Source organism: Boleophthalmus pectinirostris, unplaced genomic scaffold (assembly GCF_026225935.1).
Source record: "Boleophthalmus pectinirostris isolate CB_2022bp ecotype Guang Dong unplaced genomic scaffold, ASM2622593v1 HiC_scaffold_16, whole genome shotgun sequence".
NCBI classification, from domain to species: domain Eukaryota; kingdom Metazoa; phylum Chordata; class Actinopteri; order Gobiiformes; family Gobiidae; genus Boleophthalmus; species Boleophthalmus pectinirostris.
This window is the reverse complement of record NW_026571095.1, coordinates 26,971,185-26,996,434: the sequence shown is the minus strand read 5'-3', so window position 1 is coordinate 26,996,434 and position 25,250 is coordinate 26,971,185. Positions and strand designations below refer to the sequence as shown.

Below are 25,250 nucleotides of genomic sequence, written 5' to 3'. Positions count from 1 at the left end.
AATCACTAATGTGTGATCTCAGTCTGAATATAATACACTATAAAACATATGAAAATTGAACACTATAGCGCCCCCTACCATAGACATGAAATGTCAACATTGTCAGATTTGTACCAAATTTGGGAATTCAATTCTATTATTGACTAGAAGCAAAAACATATATGACTGACATGAGTATTTTTCACGGTTGACCACCAGTTGGCACAAAGAACATTTAAAGGCATACTATGTCATTTTACCATTTGCAGGCACAGAGTTTGCAGGCACTTTAGAACCAAAAATGGTACAGAAAAAAGATAGTTTCATAAACTAGACTACATATGTATCTGTTGAATACATTTTTATATCAGATGTATTAACTTGAATTTTTGGCCTTGCTGTTTACTTCTGCTTGACCGGGCCCACTATGTTTTTTTGTCCTTTTCAACAGTGTTGTGCAAGTTCACACTTTTCATGAACTAGTTCAAAGTTCAGTTCACACTTGTTCAAAGTGAATAGTTTACGTTCATAGTTCACAATTTTAATTTCGAACTAGTTCAAAGTTCAGTTCATTTTATATTTAGATGAGATCTGTAAATGAAAGGCTGCTTTTATTTTTCAAACTGACTTCTAGTTTACAACAACTTTACAAGATACACTGTTGGACAAGTGACTTTAAAACTGTAATGTGTTATTTATGACTTGTTACTGTCATTTCTAAGTCATTTGTTACATTACAATATTACTGTATTTAAAATGTAAAACATTACACGACTATTGCAGCACTTTTAATTTACTCTCACCAAAAGAACTGTTAAGATGCTGAACTTTTGCGCCGTATATGGACAGTCTACCAGGACTGAACCAGGACTAAACCAGGACTAAACCAGGTCTAAACCAGGACTAAACCAGGACTAAACCAGGACTAAACCAGGACTAAACCAGGACTAAACCAGAACTTAACCAGGACTAAACCAGGTCTATACCAGAACTGAACCAGGACTAAACCAGAACTGAACGAAGACTAAACCAGAACTGAACCAGGTCTAAACCAGGACTAAACCAGGTCTAAATCAGGACTGAACCAGGTCTAAACCAGGAATAAACCAAGACTAAACAAGGACAGAACCAGAATTGAACCAGGTCTAAACCAGGACTGAACCAGGACTGAACCAGGACTAAACCAGGACTGAACCAGGACTAAACCAGAACTGAACCAGGACTAAACCAGAACTGAACCAGGACTAAACCAGAACTGAACCAGGACTAAACCAGGACTAAACCAGACTAAACCAGGACTAATCCTGGACTAGAACTTGGAATCTAGGACCGCCCCTGAGAGAACCCCGAGTGCGATCGGGCGTCAGCTGCGTTTAGTTCGGTGGAGCGCGGACTTCTGCGTCGGTCCTTTCGCTCAGGATCACGGTCTACGCGGGCGCACCTCCGGCGTTTCACCGCTGCTGATATTGCGGTGATTTTAGCAAATTTGTATGAAGAAAAACGAAAAACCCACCATTTAAAAAAAGCATTGTGACGCGCGTTACTGACATATGTACCAAGTAAAATAATACGCGCGCGCGGAGCAGCACGTCCTGTGCGTGTAGATTTCAGAAAATAGGATCCATCCTATTTTTTGACGCTCTACACAAGCGTCCCCGTCAAAATACACAAAGAGCATGTATCTATTGTTGTATTTTTGCATTTACCATCAGCACATTGTGCTCCCTGGGCAGTTGTGTATCATGTGAAAGAGCCCAGATCCACATAGACGTGGTCAGCCTGTACAGAAGGTAAATACAAGCAGCTAAACGCGTCCAGTCAAGTTTGATTAACTTCCCATTGAGAGACACAAGAGCCCGTACGTTCTGCTAAAGCTGCCGGTGGAGGCGCCTTCGCGAGGTTAAGTGCGAGCAGATCATCACTCGTCAAATTCCGACGTTTAACTGAACCCCAACAGTGACGTACGTCGTTCATCACACATAATTTGAACAAATTCACGTTCAAGTTTTTGATTTACAAAAGTGTTGCGTTCAGTTCAAAGTTCACTGAAATATGAACGTGTTCAATGAACGCGTTCTTTTGAACTCGTTCATGCACAACACTGCTTTTCAATATGCATTTTTGGCTGGTGCGACTTATACTCTGGAGTGACTTATAGTCCGAAAAATACTGTAACTGGAAAAATTAGAGAGTTCTAAAACTTTTGACCAGTAGTGTATTTACGAGCAAATATTTTGGCACATGAATGAGTAAAACATGCACATGTGCGAGTGTTTCTTGCAGCCCACAAGGAGAACGCTGCACACAGACGACTGAAACATGTCGAGTTAAACGTTCTAAAATATCTCAGACATTATTGGTGCACTCACACGAGGACTTTAGAACCGAGCCCAAGCGCGGAGCAGCGCCCCTAAAGCGCCGTACGTTTGTCCAGGGTGAACGTCATCGAACATGAATACATTTAAATTAAAACTGTTTAATGTTATACTGTGGAACATTCCACAGCGCATCTTTAAAGATACATTTTAATACCAGAGAACATATATAGTTTTTTTTATATATCATTTTTATTATATTGTTATTATATTGTTTGAAAATGTACAGACCAAGTCAAATATATGAAGAACAAAAAGAGAAACACTCAAGGCAGTTTATAATGTTTTTTACATTTTTATTTTATTTTATTATTTTGTGGTTAAATTGTCAGTCAGTAGTTAAAGTTTGGGACACAGCGTTATAATGTGTTTCCTTGCATCCAAAACCCCAGAGAATCAAAAGGAAAGGGAAGAGTCTAAAGTGGAGCAAAGCGAGTTTTCTTCTGGGTATTTACCCTGAACAAACCTTCTCAAAAGAACTTCACATTCCTTGGCTAAGGTTCCGTCCAGTGACTTAACTCAGAAGAAAATCCCCATTACCCCAGGTCTTAAACATCCTGGATTTTCCCCCTCAGATCTTTTTTATTTCCCCCTGAAAACAGACAGAATGGGGAAGTGAAGAAGTTTAACACTGGCTTAAAGAGACTTAAGCCAAAACAAGTACACAGTAGGTTTTCCTCCTTTGGTTCATCCCAAACGATTTCTACTGCTCCCTGGATCGCAGTTTTTTCATTGGAGATGTTTGGTTCCCCTGGTGATGTTACTGGATTTGTGGGAGGCCAGGCTATTTCAGTAGACATTTCGGTTGTATCCATTGTGCAGGTCATAGGAGGATATAGAACAACTGATGGTTCAAAGCCCGACTCTTCAGGTAATGAGAGCGTTGCGAGACTCTTTCTTACTGAAGGACGATGGATCACAGACTCCTCTGTTGCGTTTGCTAAAATCTCGGTGTCTGTAGTTCGTGGGCTTGTAGGTGGCTCGTCACGATAAGTAAGTATTTTTGCAGAATGTAGAACCACTGCTGGTACAAAGCCCGACTCTTCAGTTAGTTGCGTTGCAAGACTCTTTCTTACTGAAGGCTGGCGAATCACAGTCTCCTCTAAAATCGCGTTGTTCGTAATTTGTGGACTTGTAGTTGGCTCGTCAGCAGAAGTATGTATTGTCGGAGAACATAGAACGGCTGACGGCTCAAAGCCCGGCTCGTCTGTTCCTAAGAGGGTTCCCGGATCGGTTTTTTATAGGAGAAGAACAGAAAGCCAACTCTTTGTTTGAACTTTCAGCTTCTTCTCCTGATTCTGAAGGACTTGAGTATATATGGGAGAATTGTAACTCCCCACTTTCAACTCCAAAATCATCCTCATTAGGTTCAATTTTAGAATCTAGTCGCAGATCGCTACTTTCAGCGTGGGTTACAGGACCGTTTCCGATTTTTCTAGCGTGAGACTGGAGGCTCTGGACGGGGCAGGGAGGGGGCACGGGAGTCATAACGCGATTATCTCTCTTGTGCGCTGCCATGTCCGACTCATAACTCGCGCCGGTCTGAAATGTCATCAGATTTAGGGCGTTGATAAGGTAGTCGTTAAGAGGTTGCATGGTGATAAAGGGGTGCTGTAGAGCATCCGCCGGACTGATTCTGTTTTCAGAATTCAGACACAGCATTTTCATGATTAAATCCACAAAAGCAACCCTGTCCTCGAACTCGATGTATGATGTGATCGTATAAGTATTTAAGATGCCATCTCTTAGATCACTCGCCGCCTCTAGTGGACTCATTCCCATTTTAGGAACCTTATGTGTCGACCCCGCAAATTCTTGTGGAGTTTTTAGTTTCCACTCGCCATCACTCTCCTGTTTAAAGAACACGGTCCCTTGCTCAGCCTGTTCTATCATCTGAGCGTCAGGAACTCCGAGGAGATGCGTGATTTGCCTGATGTGATCGAATGGCGATAGCGAGTAAAAAGGTACAACACCCAGATACCATTCCAGCAGACAAGTCCCCAGAGTCCACATGTCTATTGCTTCAGTCAGCGGTAGGCACAAAATGACCTCCGGGGCTCTGTAATATAGGGCCTGCAAGATCCAGCCTATTTCCACTGTCTCTCTGTGGACCGCCGACCCGAAGTCGATTAGCTTGAGCTTAAACGGCTTCTTCGCGTGATCCACAAACATGATATTGTCCGGTTTGATATCGGTATGCATGACCCCAATGCTGCGCAGACCGTTTAACGCCACTAGGAGCTGTCTGGCCATGGTGCGGACCTCGTTCAACGAAAACGGCAAGAAGTTTCGCTTCTCCATGAGGTCCCAGACGCTCTGGTCCAGCATCTCAAACTCTAAATAGTGGTCGCCCGCATCGGATTGAAAGTGATTATTAAACTGGATGAAGTTAAAATCATCCGGGTCGAAGTGGCTGATTGCGTTGAGCATTGAAAGCTCATTGTTTACCGCCAGATCTACTAAGTCGGTCGCTTTTAACTTTTTTAAAGCCACGATTTGCCCCGTTTGTTTATTGAGGCATTTCATGACCTCCCCAGAAACGCCCTCCCCCATGGTCTGTATAATTTCGTACTTGTCCATGGGGTCTGCTGTTTGGTCTCCGCTGTGTGTATTTGTCGGTGAAGATGTGGACGGTAACGGCGCCGATCTGCAACGGAACGTCAAGTTTCCCTTTTAACTGCTAGATTTCGCAAGTGCTGGTCTCGTTCGATCTGTTAAATGTAGTGAACTGACCTACTCTTACAATCTTGGTTCGCTTTGAGGTGACAGGGCTTCAAAGACGTCAAAGGTTGCCATGGCGACCAATGGGAATTCGAATAGCTGATGACATCATCGCATTCTATTCACACAGAATGTTAGAAGCACTGCACACGTTCGTAAATAAACACGGCCAAATACGTGTTAGGATTGTCTGAAAACTAAAATAAAACAAAAACAAACATACAACGTGGATTTAAACGGCACATTTTCAGGAACCTGCGATCCGTACGAGCCTTCATGGTCCTTCTCACTGACCGTGACAACTTTTCTTCATTATTTGTCTCCAAAACTAAAATGGAAAAACGATTTCGATTTTGTGTTCAAATGGATAATGGAAAAAAACGGATAACAACTTCTGAAGGAAAAGACGCGTGGAGCAGATGACCAAAGTGAAACCGTGAGAAGCTCCGTTAATGCGGCAACACAGATACGACTCGTTATCGCTGCAAAACATCGTCTCTCTCGTGGTCAACCTTTGTATTGTGATTTAAAACATAATTCACCCACACAGCAAAAGTATTTTATACTTTTGATAATATTATAAATCGTTTCAAATCTTATGTTTTCAGAATGTTCAAAACTCGAGAATGGAGACAAAATTAAGTTCACATAATATATTTACAATAATTAACTGTTGAGCAACAAATTTTTATGATGATATAATAAAAAATAAGCAACAATTTGGAATTTCCAAGGTACAAATCTTATTTACTTTGTTTGCCTGTTCAGTAGGATGGAAAAAAGTTTTCTAACCTTAAAATAATATTTGAGCTTCACAAAAAGTATAATTTATGATGAAATGTGTAATAAATCTGTAGACGAAGTGAAAAACTGTTGTGGGCTCAACTTTTCTCTAAGGATTTGTCCAGTAAAACCTCAAAATGTGGATAAAATCGCTCAGTGTTGATCATAAACTCGTATCAGATAAACAAATAATATAAAACACAGGTCTAAACCAGGACTACCACAAGACTAAACCAGGGACTTAACCAGGTCTAAACAAAGATGACCACAAGAGTTAACTAGGTCTAAACCAGGAGTAAACCAGGTCTAAACGAAGACTACCACAAGAATTAACCAGGACCAGACCGGGACTGAGACCTGGACTGAAAAACAGTTCAGTCCTGGTTTGTCTTGTTTCAGTCCTGTTCAGGTCCTGGTTCAGTCCTGGTTCAGTCCTGGTTCAGTCCTGGCTCAGTCCTGGCTCAGTCCTGGTTCAGTCCTGGTTCAGTCCTGGTTCAGTCCTGGTTCAGTCCTGTTCATGTCCTGGTTCAGTCCTGGTTTAGTCTTGTTTGAGTCCTGTTTTAGTCCTGGTTCAGTCCGGCATCACAGTTTAACTCATGTAAACAAGAAACGTCCGTTATCCTTTTTAGGCCCGAGCCCCGACAGGGCGTAGGGCCTATTGCTTCCGCTACACGGAGCGAATGGGGAGCGACGTGCGCATGGCTGAATGCGACACGACGACATGCAACATTGTCCTCGGTCGCCCCCGGCACAAACAGCAGTATCCCAGTAACCCACGCCCAAGGCCTGAGCCATATTTACTACTGCTAAAATGAATGGAAGTCAATGGGAGGTCAGGGGGCGACCCCGACGAGATGGTGCAGACGCGCCCGTCACTCACCAATGACCCCACGGTGACGTGGGGAATGTCGAGAGCTTTCAAAAAATGTATAATATGTTGTTCTAATGTTTTCGGATATATTGTTTTTGCTCGAATTATTATTATTTAGGCCCGAGCGCCAGAGGCTGGCAAAGGGCCTATTAGTATCGCAAAGCGATGCTCCGAGTGGCCGAAAAATGGAATGGCGCGACGTGACTTGCCCGTAGTGACCAGGGACCCTCGCCATGATGTAGCAATGTGTCTGAGGTTTCCGAAAATGTATAGTTTGTCGGCCAAAAAAAAGCGGAACATTGTTCTCGTATCAGAATATTCTTCTTCTTATTATTATTTTTTTCCTAACCAACTCACCCATTTTTCACCCACTAAACAATAATAAAAAGTCCTAGAAATTTTTCCATCTGGTAAAACTCGCGCTTCCCTAAGTTTTGGCTATTTCCATTTTCCAAACAGAAATAAATGGCTCGTCAGTGCTCCCAAAAGTCTCAAAAATGCATTAGGGAATACGAATGACACACAAAAAAATTTGCATGTACAATCATGAAATTTGACACTGAAGTCGATCATGTCAAGACAAGGAAAAAATATTATTATGCCAACACCGTGTGCTCCACTAGGGGGCAGCAATATTGGCTTAAAATTTGTTAAGCTTTTACGAACTCCTCCGAGGACGTTCACCCGAACGAGCTCAAATTTGGTCCACATTACCTCAATATGTGGAACATCAAAACTTATCCAAATTGTTCACACACGTCTTACGATCTCTGAGCAGTGAAGCAACAAAAAATGCACACAATTTAGGAGATTTACAAATTGGTCCCATTTGCTCAAATAAACTCCGATTTCAATGAAATTTGAAACAGTTGTTAAACTGTCTGCCCTGAAGCTACTTAATGTGAAAATTATTAATTTGGCGCAATAGCGCCCCCTATAGATTGAAACAAATTTTAATATGGAAGAAAATCATTTGTTCCCAAATAGTTGTTCAAAAATTTCTGAAATTTTGCACAAAATTCCATTTTGGCATCCTGATCCAAAATTCAATGACACCCATGTCATATTTTTTATGGCGTTGCCATAGCGATGACATAAACTCTCCATTGGTAAAATCTACAAATTCTGGCACAAACTTTGGCTGATTTCACTCAAATTTTAATCATTGATTGACACCCCGACCCTGAACAGATTTATATAAGAAAATCTCCAATGGGCACAATAGCGCCTCCTAGGGAAATTGCATGGTACTGCAAAAATTTACTTTGTTGTAGACATAAAATTTGGTACACACAAAAAAGTCAATGATGACCCCATGCCATTTCCCATCGTGTTACCATGGCGACCGGCCAAACATCTGCCCTCGCCAATAGGATGCCTGACAAAAACTTTGGCGTAGCCAAACCAAATTTGGTACACAGATGCATCATGGGAATAGGAACAAAAAAGTATAATTACGCGGTTCCTAGGCAACCAACAGGAAGCCCGCCATATTGGATTAATTGTGCGACCTGTCCTCATATTTGAATGAACTCGTCCTTGGGCGTTTGACCCAGACAGAATCATTCTGTATCATCTAGACAAGTGGGACATTAAAAGTTGTTAAAAGCTTTTTAAAAGGTCAAAAGGTGTTGCCGTGGCAACGGTGCAAATTTCGGGTTCTTTTTTGGGGCTCACCATCAAACTTCGTCGAGTGATAATTTGCACAAACTTTGGCCGATTTCACAAAAATTTTAATCGTGGGTTCACACCCCGACCCTGAACAGATTGATGTAAGAAAATACAAAAATGGGTGCAATAGCGCCCCCTAGAAAATTTGTATGTAAAAATAAGGTTTTGTTTGTCACAGATATACAACATTTGGTATCCATATTTGTGACATGGTCTTGATTAAAAAACTCAATGATGTTCACACCCCATTTACATTGTGTTGCCATGGCAACAAGCCAAAATTGTATCCTTGCCAATGGGACGTCCTTACACAAACGTTGGCGTAGTCAAACCAAATTTGGTATCCAGATGCATCATGGCAATAAGAACAAAATTGTATATTGTGACCACGCCCCTTTACAAACCGGAAGTCCGCAATCTTGGATATTTTTTTTTTTTCGCCAAATTTTGAAAATTGCAGGGTTAAATTAAGATTTATATGGTTCGGGTTGGGGCTATGGTTAGGATTACGATTAGGGTAAGGTTTAAGCTTAGGCTTATTAGGGTCAGTGTGAGGTGCGGTGTTTGTGGGGCGCGGTGTTTGCGGAGCGTGGCGTTTGCGGGGAGCGGCGTTTGCAGGGCGCGGCGTTTGCGGAGCGCGGCGTTTGCGGAGCGTGGTGTTTGCAGAGCGCGCCTTTTGCGGAGCGCGGCGTAAGCACGCGCGAGGGCCGATCATTGCCGCTTGCGGCTATATTTATTTTTATTATTATTATGCTCTTTGAACTCTAATTTGACCCCCTAAACACGTTCAAAAACTCACCAATTTTGGCCCAAAATTCAGAAGTGGCGAAAAATTCGATAAAATATAGGTTTCGTGCCACGGGCATAAAAAAATGGTGACACAGCGCCACCTCGAAAAGTCAAAATACATTGCGCCTATGGGAGATGTCCTGACGTCAACTTTGTCGTAGAGCCACGAAATTTGGTACACACATTCGTCATGTGAAGACAAACAAAAAATGTTATGGTGGCCACGCCCCCTGACAAACCAGAAAGCGGCCATATTGGATTGAAGTTTGAGTCCGCATTTTTGTTGACGTTGCATTTGAACGCACTCCTCTGAAGGCGCTTCACCCACAGGGCTGAAAATCAACGTACATCATCTAGAGAAGTGGAACATCTAAAGTTATCTAATTTATGTTGCGGTTTACGTGCGGCGAGGCCGCAAATTTTGGTAAAAATTTTGGCTAATTTCAAGGTGACATTATTTGCTCCTGTTCGCACAGACTTAGTCCGATTGTGCTGAAATTTGAATCACTAATGTGTGATCTCAGTCTGAATATAATACACTATAAAACATATGAAAAGTGAACACTATAGCGCCCCCTACCATAGACATGAAATGTCAACATTGTCAGATTTGTACCAAATTTGGGAATTCAATTCTATTATTGACTAGAAGCAAAAACATATATGACTGACATGAGTATTTTTCACGGTTGACCACCAGTTGGCACAAAGAACATTTAAAGGCATACTATGTCATTTTACCATTTGCAGGCACAGAGTTTGCAGGCACTTTAGAACCAAAAATGGTACAGAAAAAAGATAGTTTCATAAACTAGACTACATATGTATCTGTTGAATACATTTTTATATCAGATGTATTAACTTGAATTTTTGGCCTTGCTGTTTACTTCTGCTTGACCGGGCCCACTATGTTTTTTTGTCCTTTTCAACAGTGTTGTGCAAGTTCACACTTTTCATGAACTAGTTCAAAGTTCAGTTCACACTTGTTCAAAGTGAATAGTTTACGTTCATAGTTCACAATTTTAATTTCGAACTAGTTCAAAGTTCAGTTCATTTTATATTTAGATGAGATCTGTAAATGAAAGGCTGCTTTTATTTTTCAAACTGACTTCTAGTTTACAACAACTTTACAAGATACACTGTTGGACAAGTGACTTTAAAACTGTAATGTGTTATTTATGACTTGTTACTGTCATTTCTAAGTCATTTGTTACATTACAATATTACTGTATTTAAAATGTAAAACATTACACGACTATTGCAGCACTTTTAATTTACTCTCACCAAAAGAACTGTTAAGATGCTGAACTTTTGCGCCGTATATGGACAGTCTACCAGGACTGAACCAGGACTAAACCAGGACTAAACCAGGTCTAAACCAGGTCTAAACCAGGACTAAACCAGGTCTAAACCAGGACTAAACCAGAACTTAACCAGGACTAAACCAGGTCTATACCAGAACTGAACCAGGACTAAACCAGAACTGAACGAAGACTAAACCAGAACTGAACCAGGTCTAAACCAGGACTAAACCAGGTCTAAATCAGGACTGAACCAGGTCTAAACCAGGAATAAACCAAGACTAAACAAGGACAGAACCAGAATTGAACCAGGTCTAAACCAGGACTGAACCAGGACTGAACCAGGACTAAACCAGGACTGAACCAGGACTAAACCAGAACTGAACCAGGACTAAACCAGAACTGAACCAGGACTAAACCAGAACTGAACCAGGACTAAACCAGGACTAAACCAAGACTAAACCAGGACCAAACCAGGACTAATCCTGGACTAGAACTTGGAATCTAGGACCGCCCCTGAGAGAACCCCGAGTGCGATCGGGCGTCAGCTGCGTTTAGTTCGGTGGAGCGCGGACTTCTGCGTCGGTCCTTTCGCTCAGGATCACGGTCTACGCGGGCGCACCTCCGGCGTTTCACCGCTGCTGATATTGCGGTGATTTTAGCAAATTTGTATGAAGAAAAACGAAAAACCCACCATTTAAAAAAAGCATTGTGACGCGCGTTACTGACATATGTACCAAGTAAAATAATACGCGCGCGGAGCAGCACGTCCTGTGCGTGTAGATTTCAGAAAATAGGATCCATCCTATTTTTTGACGCTCTACACAAGCGTCCCCGTCAAAATACACAAAGAGCATGTATCTATTGTTGTATTTTTGCATTTACCATCAGCACATTGTGCTCCCTGGGCAGTTGTGTATCATGTGAAAGAGCCCAGATCCACATAGACGTGGTCAGCCTGTACAGAAGGTAAATACAAGCAGCTAAACGCGTCCAGTCAAGTTTGATTAACTTCCCATTGAGAGACACAAGAGCCCGTACGTTCTGCTAAAGCTGCCGGTGGAGGCGCCTTCGCGAGGTTAAGTGCGAGCAGATCATCACTCGTCAAATTCCGACGTTTAACTGAACCCCAACAGTGACGTACGTCGTTCATCACACATAATTTGAACAAATTCACGTTCAAGTTTTTGATTTACAAAAGTGTTGCGTTCAGTTCAAAGTTCACTGAAATATGAACGTGTTCAATGAACGCGTTCTTTTGAACTCGTTCATGCACAACACTGCTTTTCAATATGCATTTTTGGCTGGTGCGACTTATACTCTGGAGTGACTTATAGTCCGAAAAATACTGTAACTGGAAAAATTAGAGAGTTCTAAAACTTTTGACCAGTAGTGTATTTACGAGCAAATATTTTGGCACATGAATGAGTAAAACATGCACATGTGCGAGTGTTTCTTGCAGCCCACAAGGAGAACGCTGCACACAGACGACTGAAACATGTCGAGTTAAACGTTCTAAAATATCTCAGACATTATTGGTGCACTCACACGAGGACTTTAGAACCGAGCCCAAGCGCGGAGCAGCGCCCCTAAAGCGCCGTACGTTTGTCCAGGGTGAACGTCATCGAACATGAATACATTTAAATTAAAACTGTTTAATGTTATACTGTGGAACATTCCACAGCGCATCTTTAAAGATACATTTTAATACCAGAGAACATATATAGTTTTTTTTTATATATCATTTTTATTATATTGTTATTATATTGTTTGAAAATGTACAGACCAAGTCAAATATATGAAGAACAAAAAGAGAAACACTCAAGGCAGTTTATAATGTTTTTTACATTTTTATTTTATTTTATTATTTTTGTGGTTAAATTGTCAGTCAGTAGTTAAAGTTTGGGACACAGCGTTATAATGTGTGTTTCCTTGCATCCAAAACCCCAGAGAATCAAAAGGAAAGGGAAGAGTCTAAAGTGGAGCAAAGCGAGTTTTCTTCTGGGTATTTACCCTGAACAAACCTTCTCAAAAGAACTTCACATTCCTTGGCTAAGGTTCCGTCCAGTGACTTAACTCAGAAGAAAATCCCCATTACCCCAGGTCTTAAACATCCTGGATTTTCCCCCTCAGATCTTTTTTATTTCCCCCTGAAAACAGACAGAATGGGGAAGTGAAGAAGTTTAACACTGGCTTAAAGAGACTTAAGCCAAAACAAGTACACAGTAGGTTTTCCTCCTTTGGTTCATCCCAAACGATTTCTACTGCTCCCTGGATCGCAGTTTTTTCATTGGAGATGTTTGGTTCCCCTGGTGATGTTACTGGATTTGTGGGAGGCCAGGCTATTTCAGTAGACATTTCGGTTGTATCCATTGTGCAGGTCATAGGAGGATATAGAACAACTGATGGTTCAAAGCCCGACTCTTCAGGTAATGAGAGCGTTGCGAGACTCTTTCTTACTGAAGGACGATGGATCACAGACTCCTCTGTTGCGTTTGCTAACATCTCGGTGTCTGTAGTTCGTGGGCTTGTAGGTGGCTCGTCACGATAAGTAAGTATTTTTGCAGAATGTAGAACCACTGCTGGTACAAAGCCCGACTCTTCAGTTAGTTGCGTTGCAAGACTCTTTCTTACTGAAGGCTGGCGAATCACAGTCTCCTCTAAAATCGCGTTGTTCGTAATTTGTGGACTTGTAGTTGGCTCGTCAGCAGAAGTATGTATTGCTGACGGCTGTGTGTATTTGTCGGTGAAGATGTGGACGGTAACGGCGCCGATCTGCAACGGAACGTCAAGTTTCCCTTTTAACTGCTAGATTTCGCAAGTGCTGGTCTCGTGATCTGTTTTCATTCTGTTAAATGTAGTGAACTGACCTACTCTTACAATCTTGGTTCGCTTTGAGGTGACAGGGCTTCAAAGACGTCAAAGGTTGCCATGGTGACCAATGGGAATTCGAATAGCTGATGACATCATCGCATTCTATTCACACAGAATGTTAGAAGCACTGCACACGTTCGTAAATAAACACGGCCAAATACGTGTTAGGATTGTCTGAAAACTAAAATAAAACAAAAACAAACATACAACGTGGATTTAAACGGCACATTTTCAGGAACCTGCGATCCGTACGAGCCTTCATGGTCCTTCTCACTGACCGTGACAACTTTTCTTCATTATTTGTCTCCAAAACTAAAATGGAAAAACGATTTCGATTTTGTGTTCAAATGGATAATGGAAAAAAACGGATAACAACTTCTGAAGGAAAAGACGCGTGGAGCAGATGACCAAAGTGAAACCGTGAGAAGCTCCGTTAATGCGGCAACACAGATACGACTCGTTATCGCTGCAAAACATCGTCTCTCTCGTGGTCAACCTTTGTATTGTGATTTAAAACATAATTCACCCACACAGCAAAAGTATTTTATACTTTTGATAATATTATAAATCGTTTCAAATCTTATGTTTTCAGAATGTTCAAAACTCGAGAATGGAGACAAAATTAAGTTCACATAATATATTTACAATAATTAACTGTTGAGCAACAAATTTTTATGATGATATAATAAAAAATAAGCAACAATTTGGAATTTCCAAGGTACAAATCTTATTTACTTTGTTTGCCTGTTCAGTAGGATGGAAAAAAGTTTTCTAACCTTAAAATAATATTTGAGCTTCACAAAAAGTATAATTTATGATGAAATGTGTAATAAATCTGTAGACGAAGTGAAAAACTGTTGTGGGCTCAACTTTTCTCTAAGGATTTGTCCAGTAAAACCTCAAAATGTGGATAAAATCGCTCAGTGTTGATCATAAACTCGTATCAGATAAACAAATAATATAAAACACAGGTCTAAACCAGGACTACCACAAGACTAAACCAGGGACTTAACCAGGTCTAAACAAAGATGACCACAAGAGTTAACTAGGTCTAAACCAGGAGTAAACCAGGTCTAAACGAAGACTACCACAAGAATTAACCAGGACCAGACCGGGACTGAGACCTGGACTGAAAACAGTTCAGTCCTGGTTTGTCTTGTTTCAGTCCTGTTCAGGTCCTGGTTCAGTCCTGGTTCAGTCCTGGTTCAGTCCTGGCTCAGTCCTGGTTCAGTCCTGGTTCAGTCCTGGTTCAGTCCTGTTCATGTCCTGGTTCAGTCCTGGTTTAGTCTTGTTTGAGTCCTGTTTTAGTCCTGGTTCAGTCCGGCATCACAGTTTAACTCATGTAAACAAGAAACGTCCGTTATCCTTTTTAGGCCCGAGCCCCGACAGGGCGTAGGGCCTATTGCTTCCGCTACACGGAGCGAATGGGGAGCGACGTGCGCATGGCTGAATGCGACACGACGACATGCAACATTGTCCTCGGTCGCCCCCGGCACAAACAGCAGTATCCCAGTAACCCACGCCCAAGGCCTGAGCCATATTTACTACTGCTAAAATGAATGGAAGTCAATGGGAGGTCAGGGGGCGACCCCGACGAGATGGTGCAGACGCGCCCGTCACTCACCAATGACCCCACGGTGACGTGGGGAATGTCGAGAGCTTTCAAAAAATGTATAATATGTTGTTCTAATGTTTTCGGATATATTGTTTTTGCTCGAATTATTATTATTTAGGCCCGAGCGCCAGAGGCTGGCAAAGGGCCTATTAGTATCGCAAAGCGATGCTCCGAGTGGCCGAAAAATGGAATGGCGCGACGTGACTTGCCCGTAGTGACCAGGGACCCTCGCCATGATGTAGCAATGTGTCTGAGGTTTCCGAAAATGTATAGTTTGTCGGCCAAAAAAAAAGCGGAACATTGTTCTCGTATCAGTATCAGAATATTCTTCTTCTTATTATTATTTTTTTCCTAACCAACTCACCCATTTTTCACCCACTAAACAATAATAAAAAGTCCTAGAAATTTTTCCATCTGGTAAAACTCGCGCTTCCCTAAGTTTTGGCTATTTCCATTTTCCAAACAGAAATAAAATGGCTCGTCAGTGCTCCCAAACGTCTCAAAAATGCATTAGGGAATACGAATGACACACAAAAAAATTTGCATGTACAATCATGAAATTTGACACTGAAGTCGATCATGTAAAAATATTATTATGCCAACACCGTGTGCTCCACTAGGGGGCAGCAATATTGGCTTAAAATTTGTTAAGCTTTTACGAACTCCTCCGAGGACGTTCACCCGAACGAGCTCAAATTTGGTCCACATTACCTCAATATGTGGAACATCAAAACTTATCCAAATTGTTCACACACGTCTTACGATCTCTGAGCAGTGAAGCAACAAAAAATGCACACAATTTAGGAGATTTACAAATTGGTCCCATTTGCTCAAACAAACTCCGATTTCAATGAAATTTGAAACAGTTGTTAAACTGTCTGCCCTGAAGCTACTTAATGTGAAAATTATTAATTTGGCGCAATAGCGCCCCCTATAGATTGAAACAAATTTTAATATGGAAGAAAATCATTTGTTCCCAAATAGTTGTTCAAAAATTTCTGAAATTTTGCACAAAATTCCATTTTGGCATCCTGATCCAAAATTCAATGACACCCATGTCATATTTTTTATGGCGTTGCCATAGCGATGACATAAACTCTCCATTGGTAAAATCTACAAATTCTGGCACAAACTTTGGCTGATTTCACTCAAATTTTAATCATTGATTGACACCCCGACCCTGAACAGATTTATATAAGAAAATCTCCAATGGGCACAATAGCGCCTCCTAGGGAAATTGCATGGTACTGCAAAAATTTACTTTGTTGTAGACATAAAATTTGGTACACACAAAAAAGTCAATGATGACCCCATGCCATTTCCCATCGTGTTACCATGGCGACCGGCCAAACATCTGCCCTCGCCAATAGGATGCCTGACAAAAACTTTGGCGTAGCCAAACCAAATTTGGTACACAGATGCATCATGGGAATAGGAACAAAAAAGTATAATTACGCGGTTCCTAGGCAACCAACAGGAAGCCCGCCATATTGGATTAATTGTGCGACCTGTCCTCATATTTGAATGAACTCGTCCTTGGGCGTTTGACCCAGACAGAATCATTCTGTATCATCTAGACAAGTGGGACATTAAAAGTTGTTAAAAGCTTTTTAAAAGGTCAAAAGGTGTTGCCGTGGCAACGGTGCAAATTTCGGGTTCTTTTTTGGGGCTCACCATCAAACTTCGTCGAGTGATAATTTGCACAAACTTTGGCCGATTTCACAAAAATTTTAATCGTGGGTTCACACCCCGACCCTGAACAGATTGATGTAAGAAAATACAAAAATGGGTGCAATAGCGCCCCCTAGAAAATTTGTCATCATCTAGAGAAGTGGAACATCTAAAGTTATCCAATTTATGTTGTGGTTTACGTGCGGCGAGGCCGCAAATTTTGGTAAAAATTTTGGCTAATTTCAAGGTGACATTATTTGCTCCTGTTCGCACAGACTTAGTCCGATTGTGCTGAAATTTGAATCACTAATGTGTGATCTCAGTCTGAATATAATACACTATAAAACATATGAAAAGTGAACACTATAGCGCCCCGTAGCGTATACATGAAACTTCAACATTATCAGATCTGCACCAAATTTGGGAATTAAATTCTATGCATCATTACGAGCACAAAATTACATTATGGACATGGGGAATTTTTCACTGTTGGCCAGCAGGGGCGCAAAGACTCCTCCAAAAATATTTAAAACATATATTACACGCACATGCTTAGTCCGATTGTGCTGAAATTTTAATCACTAATGTGTGATCTCAGTCTGAATATAATACACTATAAAATATATGAAAAATGAACACTATAGCGCCCCCTACCATAGACATAAAATGTCAACATTATTGGATCTGTATCAAATTTGGGAATTAAATTTTATGAACAACTAGAAGCAAAAACATATATTACTGATATGGGGCATTTTTGATGGTTGGCCAGCAGGGGGTGCAAAGACCAGTTAAAGGTGCACTTTGTCATTTTTCAGTTTGCGGGTGCGACGTTTGCAGGCGTGGTGTTTGCAGGCATGGCGTGTAGAGCATGGTGTTGGTGGGGCACACCGTTTGCGGGTGTGGCGTTTGCCGGGCGTGCATGTGTGACGGGCGAGGGCCGTTCGACGCCGCTTGCGGCTTTAATTGTTATTGTTGTCCCTACAGAGCAGAATCACATCTTACTGAAGTACTGTAAAGCACTGGAGAAGTGTATATTCTGGATCCCAAGCAACCATAAAAGTGCAGTGAAATATTTTTTATTCCAACACTATAGAATATTATAGATACATATTAGAAGATATTAGAAATTATTTTGTAACTAATTGGTATAACAGCAAACACTGGTTACATTGGTATTGTTCATGTGCTCACCTCCGTCCAGACTGCGTGACATGTTGTATCTTTTGCTGGTGGAGCGTTCAAACAGAGGAGCAGGTCTGATGATCTGAGAACTGGCCCGTCGAGTCTGAGCCTGAGTCCGCCCGCTGTAACGGAACTTCGAGCCCAAACTCAGGAACTTCTTTGGAGGAGCTTCAGGGGAAACCAGTCTGTGAGGATAAAGAAAGAAGAAATTATTTTACAAAATGCTGATGCTTGAACAAATACTCTAAATTTTAATGTGTTCTTTGTTTGGACGTCTTCTGCTATATTTGGTGTAGGAAGCCTGATACATTGTTGTAAGAAATCTGTAGCGTTTCAGAGCAAGCTGATTAAAAAAGGGAAAACAAACGAGAGAAGACAGATGCTCCATTCGCATCAAAAACAAACTTACACATTACACATTAAAAAAGGGAGAAAAATCTACTTAATGGACAGAGAAACAGTGCAGATATTTACAAAATCAACAATCGAAGAACCAAACTGTTACTTATTTCACGTAAAAGACGTCATATAGTTTGTTGATGTTACGAGAATTTTGGAGGAGATGTCTTCGGCATTTGAGACATGTGATAAAAATTAGCAGCTGCGATTGGCTTGTCTCCAGTTTGGACAGAGGTTTTTCACGCTCTATGGTCCTATTTTAGACCCCTCAGGATTCAGAGAGAATGTAGAAGAGACTGGCTGGTCAGGCAAATAGCTGTTTTCAAGAAAAATTCCTGCACAATGTCTCACTCCTGGTTTTATTTTATTGATAAAACATTTTGGTCCCTCAGATCTTCCTCAGCTCCCTCATTTTCTTGAAAACTGCTAAATGCCTCTCCTCCACCGCACCTGTCGCCCAGTCAGGTGTGCAGAGTCTACACACTAACATAGTCAGGCAAATAGTTCTTAAATCACCAAATATTAAGTTCAAAATGCTAACATAAAAATTTTAAATGTTAAAAACTGCTCGGTCTGTCAGTCAGTCAGCCACAAGAGCGACCAACTACAACCATGGCAAACCAAGGATGCTTAGAATGCATAAGGTAAGTGAGGAATAACTTTGGACCACTAAAAGCACTGTGAAATTTTAAATAAACTAGCTCTGTTTTTCACATTTTTATGACAGTAAAAGTACAGGGCCTTTAACCTCATGACTTTAGACTATGTTAGACTTTGGCTAAGAGACTTTTGGCTCAGACTGCAGCCTGAAGTGACCCAAATCCGATTTTTTCACCCCTATGTGACCTGTATCTGATCTTTTAATGACAATCTGAACGACACAGATCCAATTTATTCAAACGCGACCCAGGCCACTTGGATATGTGCTCCTAAAACCGACACATATCCGATCTTTTGACAAGCGACTTATGTCTGAACGGCCAGGTCACATTCATCCCACCTATACGCTCACAAATGTACACAAATTTTCTTCTCGTCATGTGAAAATTGTGTCTGAACTCCGTGTCAGTGAAGCAGTGAAGCACATAACAATCCCCCCACCCTTTGCTGCGACTCTGCACCCACAAGTTCCTTTCTACGGACTTTGTTGCCACTGCCCCACAAAACGTCATGGCCAAAAACCTTTGTCCTTCTCCTTCTCAATCTCCTCCTTAAAACAAATAATCTGTACATGTTCTGGCTCCGGTACGACAACAACTTTAAAATCACCAGGCGACTTCCGTAAACACTGAGCACTCTCGCTACCTGTGACGTCATCGTGTCCTCCAATGAGCATGTAGGACAATTTTGGGGTGTTTAAAGCTCACACTGGAGATCACATAAAAGTCGCATTTAATTGGAAATGTGAACGACCTCGCGAAAAATCCGAACTGAGCATTAAACCCTGCAGTCTGAACGTAGCCTTAGACCAGACGTTACCGATCCACAATGGAAATGACTTGGACACAGCAGCTCACACATCACAATATATTATAATAACAAAGAGCAAACATATAATATAATAGAAATATAGAGATTATATTGTTTGAAATGACTATGAAATAAATGTTTTACCTGAAGAATGTGTGATGTTCAACACAGACTTTCCAGAGACGTTTGGCCGCGCGATGGTTCGGGAGCTTGAACCCGATGGTGCTTTCAAACTGCTCAAACTGAAATAGACAAATACAAAAAGGAACTGCATTTAGAGAAGAGACACAGTATAGAGAACTAGAATAATCATATAAGCCAGTAATTAGATCTGATTTTTGGTGTTTACTAACGAAAATACTAACAAGTCAGGTTATCATGGTGTTTTTATTGTAGTTTTCACATATGTATCTGTTCCTTCAGTTTTAATTGACTTTTATGTGAAGCACTTTGGTCAGCTGAAGTTGTTTTAAATGTGCTATATAAATAAACTTGAACGGAATTGAAATCTCATCATCAAAAACTCCTAGTGTCATGTGTAGAGCCCGACCGATATGGATTTTGTTGTGGCCGATATGAAACTGATATAATGGGAGTTGGAGCTGCCGATAGCCGATATAATCGCCGATATATTTAGTGATGTAAAAATTCACTGTAAATCTTGAATTGTTTAAAAAACTTAGGTTTGGCTCTAATGGATTCTAAATTGGGTTTATTTAGGCAACATTTATTGTTATTCTGACTCTTTACATCATATTTACATACAGTAAATTGGCCTAATGGCATTTTTGCATCACATTCTAGCTACTAGTGATGGGTATTCCATTTTTTTTTTTTTTTGGAGAACCGGCTCTTTTGGCTCGGCTCACTAAAGCAGCTGGCTCTTTCGGCTCCCAAGCGACTCTTGATTGTTTTGTTGCAAGCAGGACTAAACCAAAACTGGACCAGGACTGAAAAAGGACTAAACCAGGACTAAAACAGATTTAAACCATGTGTAAAACAGGACTAAACCAGAACTGAACCAGGACTGAGTGTCGGGACTCGGTCTCTATCTCTCTCACAAGTCCAAGATTAGTCCTGCTTTATTCATTTTATGCTGAACTGCAGCCAAATATGCACCTTTTTTTTAATCCTATGCACACGCATATTTCTGAAAGTTTCGTTTTCAGACGCTGCTGCTGTCAAACTACGGGTCTACATGCAGCTTGAAGAGAAAAAGTGAGAAAAAGAGAAAACACGGCTCCCAATATGAAGCAGGCTCCCGTCGTTCACTTCAAAGAGCCGACTCTAAGAGCCGCTTCGATCGCGACCGACCCATAACTCCTAGCTAGTAAATAAACTACCGCGATTAGCCTTTAGCCGTAAAAACGTGCGCACCGCGGTAATTACTTATATGCATAAATGTGGATCATTCACACGTCTATTCACAGCTCATTTACATATCAATGCAGGTCCAGTAACAAATATACGGACAATACAGTCACTTTACAATAGGCCAATAGAAAACAGCCTGTTTATGTGCGGGAGCTACAGCAGCTAATCGCTAACAGATAACCTAAACTAGCTTCAAAGTCGATGTATTTCCAACACTCACCGCTCACACAGGCTCCTCCTCACATCACAAGTCTGCACTAATAAATGTCCTTTTAATCCAGACTCAAACCGATTGTGCGTAAAAAGAAAATAATCTCAGTGTTGCTCACCGCTGCAGGTGTAAACAAACACACGTGAGTGAAGTGACGTCACTCTGGTGGTGTGTTCAGGGACAGTACGGACACAAATTACACCGAAAATAAATACTGATGCGGAGCCACATATTAGGACATTTATCTGTCTATAAATTGGATTAAATGAACATAATGTAGACAGTCTAAGCTTTATAACGAGGTATAACATGCCCACGTGAAATATCGGCCCATATCAGCAAGCATATCGGCCGATAGTCGATATGTCTCCAGGTGCCCATATTGGCCGATAATATCGGCCAGCCGATATATCGGTCGGGCTCTAGTCATGTGTGCACTTGGAAGTCAAAACTAGACAAAATTTTCAAATGGGCCCATATTACAATATTTTTTTATCTATGTTATAATGTTTTCTCATCAAAAAGTTTATTCACACATGTTTAACACACAAACCCTGCATATTTCGGCTGCATTCTTTTGGTTCCACCTTGTGATGTCATGTGGTAATACAGGAAGTGCTCCACTGTGTTTTTAAACTCCATACAATTTCAGTAGAATTTTTTTTAGATAATTTCAGCCCTGGAATTGCCAATCTCTACTGAACAAAAGGTAAAAGGTAGTTGCTAATTTAAAAACGATTCTTTTAAAACTAGGGGTATGCAAAAATATCAATATATGGTATCGTTTAATGTGATGATACAGTATCGATATCGTGGGCTGCTGTACCGATATATCACCAAGAGTATTTTTTGGTATATTTTACTAAATTATTTTATTACAGCGCTACAGTTTTGTTGCTTGTTTGGAGGAAGGAAACCAATTTGTTTGTGACACGTTTGACATTTTCACTGTTCTAATAATTAAAATGGGTGTTTTACGTATTAACTTTGCACAGAAAGTTGGTTTAACAAAGTCTTTTAGTATCACAGACATGATTTAGCCTTTAGCCTCTCACTGTATCAAGATGTGTATTGATTCGTGGCCTATGTATCGAGGTATGTACTGTATTGTATCAGCAACTTCTTAATGATATCCAGCCCTATGACATCACGAGGTGGAACAGAGCATTTTCACAACAGACTAATAATAAAGGATTACTCAAACATGTGTGAATGAAACAAAACACAACTCCAGGTTTGTTTTTGAGGAGTAAACAACATTATAACATGACTTAAAGCTCACAGGAGTCAGTTCACCGTTAACATTTTCTCTTTGGGTTTTGTCGTTGCCAGATTAGTGTCTCCTTTTGTGCATAATTTCTCTCAGATAAGACAGACATCAGATTAATCACATCGCATTTCAATGATCTGATAACTCTAGAAATCAGATTATGATCAGATTTTTGGTCAGTACATGAATTTGTATTGTCTGACTCATCGCACTGTAGCAGTTACATAGTCGGTGCAGCGTTTCCCCCGACCCAAAGGTTGTCAGTTCTATCTCCATCTATCCCCACTTGTGCACACTGTTGTTGTGTCCTTGAGCACTTAACTGAGAAAACCGCCTCCAGAGTGTATGATTTCACAGTGTTTACAAGGGCTTCCAGGTGATTTATGATTGTATGGAAATTCACAGGGACACGACACCATAGGCACCGGACAGGAGCACATTCCTGATATTATGTGGGTCAAACGTTATTTCACTCAACCTCCAGGCTTGAATTTCAGACATTTTAAGCAGCAAAAATATGTGACAGAAATAAAACAAGACTTCAAACTGCTGGCAGGTCAAAACATGTAATGATATTGTATTAGGTTGGGTTCACATTAGGTCAAAAAATGATAAAAAATATGTAATAAATCTAGAGTAGAATCTGCCATTAAATACTGTGTCTATCCATCTGAAACTAAAACTTTATTTATCAAACTTTTAGAGCTTTTAGACGTAGCCTGCCCATTTCTGTGTGTCTGACCCAAACGGTGCTGCAACTCATTTCATTACAGACAAAAAAAAAAAAAACTCCAAAAGTGACTCAGTGCAAAGAACTTGAAACAAAAATTGTAAAGTGTCTGTAACTACACGCGTCTCTATATTCCAAAAAAATCTACTACCATATTTTTCGGACTATAAGTCGCACTTTTTTTCATGGTTTGGATGGTCCTGTGACTTATACTCTGGTGTGACTTATATATGAAAATTTTCACTGACAGCCGTGAGAGGCTCTAGGCTTGTGTGTCAGTATCTGCTACTCCTATTACTCCTGTACCACTGTCACTTCACCCTTTACTGCGGTTGTCTCCTGCAGAAAGAACCGCTGTGCAGCTGCAAGTAGTGAAATACGCAGCTGAAAACGGTAATCGAGCAGAAGAAAGAAAGTTTGGAGTGAGCGAGACACTTGTGAGAGACTGGTGGAAAACAGGGATGGAGAACACAGTTTCACGGTAACTGGAGGATGAGCCATGCAACTTTCCTGGAAGTTACTGGGTGGATCAACAAAGCCTGGACTTCAGTGACACCGAAACCATCCTGTCGGGATTCAGAAAGGCTGGAATAATTCTAACTGGAACTGATGCTGAGTCTGACGACAGCTACACAGAAGAGGAAGCTCTGTTTACCTCCGGAGGTCGCGGAGTTGCTCAGAAGTGACACCGAGGATGAAGAATTCAATGGATGTAGTGATTTGGAGTGAAATGGAGAGTTTGGTAAACTTGTTCTATTCTGTTGTTTATGTTATAGTTTTCTGAAGAACTGTTCATATGTGACGTTAACAGTCTGTTGTTCTCTGTTCTATTGTTATTACTAGAACTTGACTTTGATGAAATGTCAGTTCCAGGTCTCTGATTTTATAAAATAAATTTCCCACAAAAAGTGCGACTTATATGTTTTTTTTCTTCTTCATTACACATTAAAGTTAGTTGAAGCATAAATTACCTCTCCCGGCCTGATTTTGATGTAGAAGTTGTTCCTCTTGTAGGAGATTTTGAGGATTTTGGGCCATGCAAACCGGTTGATCCTGAGCCTGTCTCTGTAAATGAGGAGTCCACTGGCACACACGCCCAGCATGATCTCCACTGCCTCAGAATCCTGGGAAAAACACACAAGAAAACATCAATAAACAGGAAATAAATAAGTGTTTTTTTAATATACTAAACACAGGTTCTTAATATTTGTATCAGGGCTGAACAATTTGTCACAAAAATGTCATATTTTGCATAAATGTTGTCATTTGATTCTAAACTTAGTAAACTAGAGTATTAACAGATAAGAGAAAACCGATGAACTGTTTGTAGAGGTTGAAACTACAGAGTTATTATAGCATTTTTATGATTGGACATTAAACCAACCAAATACCAAAATTGCAATGACTTAATAATTTAAGTTATTATTCAGCCCTAATTTACATTTTAACATGTTTTAAAGGTGCACTATGTAACTTCTCTGCTGGGGGTCCGCTACTTGCTTGTCTCCATGGAGATTTTATTGATTTGCCTGAAATGTTCTTAAGTAACGTAAATGTAAATTAAACATATCTATCTTGTATTAATAAAGCTATAGTTTTGCAGTTTTATGGATCAAAAATGATCTTGAAAAACATGCAATTTTACTTTTAGTGGGCTCACCTCTCCACAGATCTGATTGTTTTATTGTTATTGGTCTGGTGGTGGTGCTTGTTGCCATGGAGTAGATTTAATGCCATACTGTGGATCATTCTAGGCAAGAGCTATTCAACTCAATTTTCTTGAGGACTAGCCACCACTTAAAACACAATTTGGGGTCACACAAGATATCCTCAACACTAGATCTGTTTATAAATGTTTAAATGCATTTAATTTAATACAATACAAATACAAAACTGAATCTGCATTAAATTAGGACTAGAGTAGTACCAAGAGTCTGAACCAGGACTATCCCAGAATTAAA

At 40.6% G+C, this 25,250-nt stretch overlaps 1 protein-coding gene across 2 annotated transcripts in view; it reads right to left on the bottom strand.

The window, feature by feature from the left end:
- LOC110174884 (band 4.1-like protein 3) overlaps nt 1–25,250 on the bottom strand; it is a 141,596-nt gene that overhangs the window by 58,835 nt on the left and 57,511 nt on the right. For both annotated transcript variants that reach the window (XM_020940995.2, XM_020940996.2), the window contains exons 9-11: nt 24,261–24,413; nt 19,849–19,946; nt 17,845–18,020 (exon numbers count right to left, since the gene is read on the bottom strand). In XM_020940995.2, the coding sequence (XP_020796654.1) occupies nt 17,845–18,020; nt 19,849–19,946; nt 24,261–24,413 (427 nt within the window). The remainder of the gene's footprint in view (nt 1–17,844; nt 18,021–19,848; nt 19,947–24,260; nt 24,414–25,250) is intronic.